Source organism: Microtus ochrogaster, linkage group LG2, assembly GCF_000317375.1.
Source record: "Microtus ochrogaster isolate Prairie Vole_2 linkage group LG2, MicOch1.0, whole genome shotgun sequence".
Classification (NCBI taxonomy): domain Eukaryota; kingdom Metazoa; phylum Chordata; class Mammalia; order Rodentia; family Cricetidae; genus Microtus; species Microtus ochrogaster.
The window spans coordinates 18,938,836-18,946,185 of NC_022028.1; the positions used below are offsets into that span (position 1 = coordinate 18,938,836).

The 7,350-nt window shown below is 43.5% G+C and overlaps 1 protein-coding gene across 1 annotated transcript in view; it reads right to left on the bottom strand.

The window, feature by feature from the left end:
* Positions 1-5,885: 5,885 nt before the first annotated feature.
* Prim2 (DNA primase subunit 2) overlaps positions 5,886-7,350 on the bottom strand; it is a 181,348-nt gene continuing 179,883 nt past the window's right edge. Inside the window, exon 14 of the mRNA XM_005359889.3 lies at positions 5,886-6,467. Coding sequence (XP_005359946.1) covers positions 6,243-6,467 — 225 coding nt within the window. The 3' untranslated portion in view covers positions 5,886-6,242. The remainder of the gene's footprint in view (positions 6,468-7,350) is intronic.

The window sequence follows — 7,350 nt, forward strand, 5'->3', positions numbered from 1 at the left end:
ACTGAGTCATCTTCGATGGCCCCGCTATGAGGACGTTTATGTGATTTTTTTTTCTTTGCAAGTTTCATCCATCTCTATCAAGTCTTTCTTAAAACTAAACTTTCTCCTGCTTCTGAAAGTTCATTTTATCTACTTAGACAGTCAATCGTTCAATCCCTGGAGTTTTACTTTGCCCTTCTGGTGAGTCACAGCTCCCTGAAAGTTCATGGTGTTTCTTAGCAGGCGGTGAGACCTCACCTTCCAGTCTTCACAATCTGGGTTTGGGTTTTGTTTTCATTTCCGACCCAGGGTCCATGCAGCCCAGACTGGCCTGTGGTCTTAAATCCACCACTGCTGACATGTCGTGATCATGTATCTATTTTTACCCATCCTTCCAGAAATTCCACACAGGCTGTTTATTTTTCGAGGCTGTTCCATCTGTTGGTACCCCCAAATGGGGTCTTCCCTGAGTCTGTGGTCTTTGTACTCACTGTGTTTGCAGTGGGAGTTTTTTTGTCACAACTTTAACTTTGCCACTCAAGATTGTTTAGGTAAGTATCTAGAGCTAGTTCATCCCCCAAAGCCTATAGTCAGCAGCCTTGCTCAGGCGCGCTGGGAATCTGCCTTATTATTTGGCCTTGGTACTACAAGGCTGAATACGTGTAGGGCTCAGACACATGCGGTTCCCCAGCAGGAGCCGGGCCCATACTGCTATGCTTGCCTGGTGCTCAAGCATATTCACGGCCAAGACAATTGCAGGTGACCAGAGGCAGTACCGGTGAGAATACAAATGTCCCTTTGGGACCCCAGGCGACATCAGAGCAGGTTTCAGGACTGTTTTGAGCTCACAGTGAGATAATTCTGGGTACTCGGTATATATGCTGCTAATAGTAGTAGGATAGTTTAGTGCAGTTCAATGTAGAGAGGATAGAGAGGGGAAACTTTAGAACAAGGATCCCTAGTCATAATGTCACAAACATTTCCAGCCAGACATTTTCTGTTGTGGATGAATAGCTTGTAGGATGCTTAGCAGTCTCCTAGATCTCCAGCCCTTAAGTAACACGAGCAGGGCCCCGCCAGTTGCAAGCTCCAAAAACATCCCAAGCATCACCAAATAGGTCCTAAGGCAAACCTGCCCCAGGTGTGACCCACTGGTTAAGACATTAAGACAATTCTGATACTGAAACAGAATCTCGGGAGGACCTGGATGTATGGTGGCTGGGGGAAGGAGAAAGAAGCGGGCTTAGGAAGAAAACAGGCCTGGTTTTAGATACATTAGGTATGAGACATTTGAGGGATCTCCCAATAAAGATGTACAACAGGTAGTTGGGTGGCTTGGGCTGTGCTCAGCGGTTAAGCAGTGGGAATCACATGCACATATACAGGGACTGATACCACTGAAGTAGACAGATTCACTCAGGGATACTGGGGGAGGTACTCAAGGGCAAGGCAGGCACTCTACAGAGAACCAAAGGCTAAGGGTGGCACCAGATTATTAAATAAGTCTCTAATTAGTTGATAGGGAAAATCAAAGAGAAGTATGCATCCCAATATCTTTCTGAAATGACTAATCTCGTTACCCTCTATGGCACGAGTGGAGGCTAAAAATAAATGTACCACGTGCATGGAGGTAGTCAGCAAAGTATGTGATGACTCGTTCCTGTGTTACAAAGAGCCTTGCGTGCATCGTTTGCTGAATTTATTTCCTTTCTATGCTTTCAGTGTGAACGTAAAATAAGGCAAAACCTTAAAGAGTTCCATAATCCTATTACCGTAAACTGGAAACCCTATCATGTATTTATTAGCAATATTATTTCACTGCCTTGTCATCAGTGTTCAAAACCAGCAACTGCAAAGGCAGGCTCGGGGGAAATATAGCCGCTTCGTATACAGACATAATCTTTAGCTGTTGATGAGGTGCTGCGGTGACAATTCCTGGATAAAATGAAATGTCAGGAAGCAGCAGACAAAAAGAGCTTGCCGGAGAGAAAGCAAATCTAATAACAGGAAATAGTATTGCCTTTGGCAGGAAGGTCAGATAAGTGGGAAGATAATTTCCTACAGGTGACATGATTTCCATAGAGTCACAAAGCTAATTGTCTACAATGCCAATTATGGCGAGAAGGCGTAGATGAGGGCAAAGCCCTGCCAAAAAAGGACTCAGCACCGAGAAGGCGGCCAGACGCTTTGGGTAAATACTGATTACCTGAATATAAGCTAGCTACTGTGTGAGAAAACACTGTGCCCACAATGTACCACTGGAGGTCCACCCCCAAATGATGCTTACGGTTTTTAGGAGCAGGATAACTAAACCCTTCACGTCAGACTGCGGAAAACACAACTTCCACCCTGGTGCTGTCTGTGCTGAAAGTGAGACAAATCAAACAATGTCCCTGAAATGAGTTCCCCGAGTCACTCATTTGTCAGCCAGGGTATTTATCACTGTGACACAGAGACCCCTGCCCCCTAACCCCCCCCCCCCGTTTACCCTGGCATCCACAGGGAAGACAAGCCTGTTCACCTTCTCTCCCCATCCTTGGCCACCATAAGGAAAGCAGTTAAGGAATGAATTTAATCACCACAGTGGCTGGAGGCTTCTCAACACCGTCTCCCGACCAGCTGCAAAGAGCGTCACAAGCAGAACGGCTGTCAAACTCTCACTTTAATGGGCACTTACATTTAATGCCAAGCTGATGCCTGGGGAAGACCTTGATTAAATCTGCAGACGGCAGACTAACCCAATGAGAACTTTAGAGTTGTCTCGTTTCATCTTCCAAGCTTAAACCCGTGTCCTTCTCAGCAAAACACAACAGAAATTTGCATGTGTGGCACGGAGCGTCAGTGTAGAAGCAGGATAGGGTGGGCAAACACCCTTGCATGGCTTGACCCTCAGCTCGTTATAAATCTGCATTGTAAAGACCTTCCCCAATGCTTTATTCCAGCTCCAGCACAGTTAAAGTCTGTAACTGATCTCTGACGACTATAATATTCCAGTAAGTCCTAATACCTGAACTCTTCTAATGTTCTTTTTTTTTTTTAAATTTTCAGATTTTATTTTCAGATTTTGCAGTCTTTATATATATACATAATGAGATATTCTGGTTTAAGCCCTAAGTGTAAAGATAAAATGTACTGCTTCATATACATATGTGTATCGTAATTATACATGGCTTATATGTCATTTTTGTGTCTGAATATTATATAGTAATATCCTGGTTTACCCATAACCAACATCTTCACACTTCAGTCACTGAAGCAGTATGATTGTTAGATTGTGAGATATTTAACTTACAATCAAGATAGAGATAGACAGTGACTGTTTTTATGGGAGAGCTGGGCTCTGCCTAGTGTCCTGTCCTATACCTCACTTCCTTGTGTCTCTGGGTGTTGTCAAGGAGAACACTATGGCAAGAGTTGCAACTCTCCACAATAACTCCATGAACTTCATATTGTTCCTTGGAATTATTTGTAATTGGATATTTTGTGGTTTATCAGTATATACCAAATGCCTAAAAGTCCCTAAAATATTAATTCCTTCTTTGATTAAACGAAACTACACACTTGTTTTGTGATGAACAGAGAGTAAAGATGAAAAGAAAAATAGGAAAAGTATACACTTATGACACATTATGTTTGGTTTCTAGAGAAATTAGTGTCATTTGAGATTTTTGTTTGCTTGCTTTCTGTGTGCGCATAAGCATCTTGCAGCCATTTGTTTTACAGGCCATGGTTCTATCTGTAGTCATATCTGCTCACTGCCACCATAGTGAATTAGCTTCTTTCTCCCGAAGCAATATTGACCTACAATGAAGTCAAGTTTTAGAAAGTGAAAGAAAGGAAGTGAAAGACTGTGGCTTTGACAAAAGAAGTTTTAGAAGCCCTCTCTAGATTTCTTCTAATGTTCTTTAATGTGCATGACAACCAACAGCCTTGTATCCTGTGGGCGGGATGAAGACTACAGAGCGACACAAACGAAACCCAGTAGTATCTCCATCAGCAATGCCATTGCTCCAACAGCGACAAGAACCCCAACTTCTTTTCATTTAACTGTTTCACCTGGCAAGAGCTACATGGCCTTATTTTTTTTTTTTTCACAGTAACAATGTGGAATACTCAGACTTTTTCACCATTTGCTTTTTGGAGAGGCCACCATCTTTTTTTTCTTTTCATTTTGGGTTCCTTCTACATCATCCAATTCAAACAAGTCTGCCTTCAAGAAAACAAATCAACACTGTCAAGACCCATGAAGCACGGAAAAAATGAATTGCTTTTTCCAACCTTCCAAAGCAGCAGTAAAAGATATTAATTTCTATCTTTTTGATTAAGCCTCTGACTTCTATACTCTTGATCTGCAGACTTTACAAATTCTACATATTCTTCTGTGTAAAAGACAGCCTCTTACTGGGATACTGAACTTGCAGCTGAGATCTAGTGTTATTCAGAAATTTGACTAGAGACATATAAGACATTCAAGATGACATACATTCTTGAAGCTGTCATTAAAAAAAAAAGGCACTAAGACAGATCTGCCATTCTGTCCATGGCCTTATCCTTGTGCCTCCTGAAATGAGGACATGAGGCCCCAGCAAAAGATGGCCCACATTGCACTGTCGCCTACGGAGACTAAGATTCCTCATTGAACTACATGAGGTTGTTTGTGTTCAATGTCCCCTTACTGCACTACATGAGACCTACGTTTGGATGTTTAGTGTTCTAAAGCTAACTTAATCCTGTGGTTAAAAACAGCTCCATGGAGCACTGTACCAATAGGTCTCTGCTCCTTTTTCTATTCTTTCATAAGGATACAGCACATCATAAGATTGAAACATGGTACTCCAAACAGCCCCATTTTCTAAATTCAATGTCTTTTCAATTTAGATTCTTTTCCGAAGAAAAAGACAAGTACCCCCTTACCAGAAGAAAAGACTGAAACAGATTAGCGGGCTCCTATTTTCCACACAGTTGAAAATAACCGTTTCTCTTATATAAAAGTCCCAGCTCCTCTGGGTGAGTGGGGATGCAGGGGGGAGTCAGGCACCCAGAAGATGGCTCTGATGAATACTGTTCTCATGGGCTGTCCGGGCCCACCTCACCTCCTTGCCAGAAGCAAGCTAGGACCAAGAACTGCATTCATTTGCTCTCTGTAAGCCCCACTGCTCGCAGTGAAAAAAACACTAGCTACCAAATCATTGGTAATCATACCTTAGACTTTAAACCTCTTTGCTTTAGTAAGGAGCCCGTGGGTAACGGCTGAGATGCAGAACACTATTACTTACCTAACCGCCTGTCCCTGAGCAAGTAACTACAGGAATTCTGTCTCTCCAGTCCCCGTTCATTTCGGGTAGTCTGCTGCCGCTCACGGGAGGAACTCTCCTGCTGACAATGAGTAACAAACAGGCCATGGAAAAAAGAAAGCGTTTCTAATCTTCATTGGTGAAAGCTGTCTGGGGCAATGAGGGAATGAAAAAGGGCAGAGCAGAGATGCGTATGCAGAAAACTTGGGGCTGGGGAGACTGGGCTTGCTTAGATGGAGCGCATCAACTGCAGCCTCGACCGGAAAGTTTTTCGTGAGTCCAAAGTGAGGAGCAGTTTAGCTGGTCTCGGTAGGCGGTCTCCATAGGACAGCAGATGCCCCAGATGAGGAAGCTGGGCTTGGGAATTTTTTTGCACACACTGTCAGCATTCCCACTCAGACCAGAGGAAGGCTTTGCCATTCTCGTGAGTTTCAGGCATTGGTGTCCTTGCCATGGCTGTGCCCATGTCAACCATGCACATTCACGCGGGACTTTATCCTATACATTCACTTGGAGCCTACTCTGCTCCCCATACCGATCGATCATTTCAAATAAGAAGTAATGACTAACTTGCTGTGAAACAGGACTCCCAATCACACAGATATAGTCATACACGTGTTCATATTTATTAGCAAAAATGCTCCAAAAGAGGACTGGGTCAGAATTCTAATATGTGAAACTTTAAAAGCTGGTTTTAGTTGTATTTGCTGCCTCAGAACTTTTGTCACTAAGTTCTGTTTTAATTTTCTGAAACAGGATTCAAATCAAAATATTCAATGAAAGATTTCAATAGAACACTGTCGTTTACCATCATGTCAAAAATAAGGTAGAAGCAACCTGCTCTGCTAACAGATGTCTGTACATGGAGTAGGTAGGTAGAGAAAGTTGTTCAACAGGAGGGCTTTAAAAAAGCAAACCTTACAAACAGGAATGCATTAGCTATGGGAAAGGTGCACTGAAGTGGCCACATCAATTACTAAAACAATCTTCTAGGTCCTCCAGCTCCATTTCCAGGGAGGAGTTTAGAGAGGCCAAGGCAGACGATGCATCCCTGGTCTTCTGGACACTGGCTTTGGGCTGAGGAGTTTCTGGCTGGCTGAATTCCTTCTTGATGTCTTTGCCACCAGTTAGGATCCGCTGGCTTTCGAGGAAGAACTGATTTGGATGATTCAAAGAAAAGCCACAATCGTCCACCTGCCCAAGGAAGCAAATTTAAACCACATTAGCACACAGCAACGCTAGAAATAAAGCTTCAAAGGCTGTCTCCACCCTCACCCACAGCTGAAAACCCCTGATGTGGATCCCAGCTATTCCCATCTGAAACATGCAGTCCACTATTTACCCACTTCACTCAGTGGGACACCCACTGAAGCCCACAGACACCGGGGCTAGTAGAGGTGTATGCTCAGTCCAGCTCTCTGCAGTGTCTGTTCTTCCTATCCACTCCACGGAAGCCCACAGACACCGGGGCTAGTACAGGTGTATGCTCAGTCCAGCTCTCTGCAGTGTCTGTTCTTGCTATCCACTCCACGGAAGCCCACAGACACCGGGGCTAGTACAGGTGTATGCTCAGTCCATGCACAGGGTACTGCTTCCCTAGCCCTAAGAAAAAGGCTTAGCACATTTCTGACCAAGCTTTTCAAAGTGGTATAAAATCACTTTGATCACTTTGATACTGGTTCCTGGGGCCAGTGTACTTCAGGGCTTAGGTCTGGTATATGTAATCTCATTTGGTATAATTAGAAGGCCGAACAAGCAGTCTTACATAGTGTAACTTCTCCATGTTAATTTGGGGCATCCTGTGATCTGTCCTGTTGAAGGAAATCTTCTTTTTAAATTTTAACTGTGACTCAGTGGGAACCTAATAGTTTATGCTTCTTCTTCTTCTCAAATACTGAATGAGTATTATCTCACATTGCTCATTGTTATGCACCTTTAGTACACTGGAAATGAAGGAGCAAAGAATATCATTCCCAGATTTTGACCCTAAAGTTTACTGATGGTGAAGAAAAAGAGTTTTCTTAACAGCAGCAAGCACTTACTGTCCCCCCACCCCATGCGCCAGGTGTCACAGACA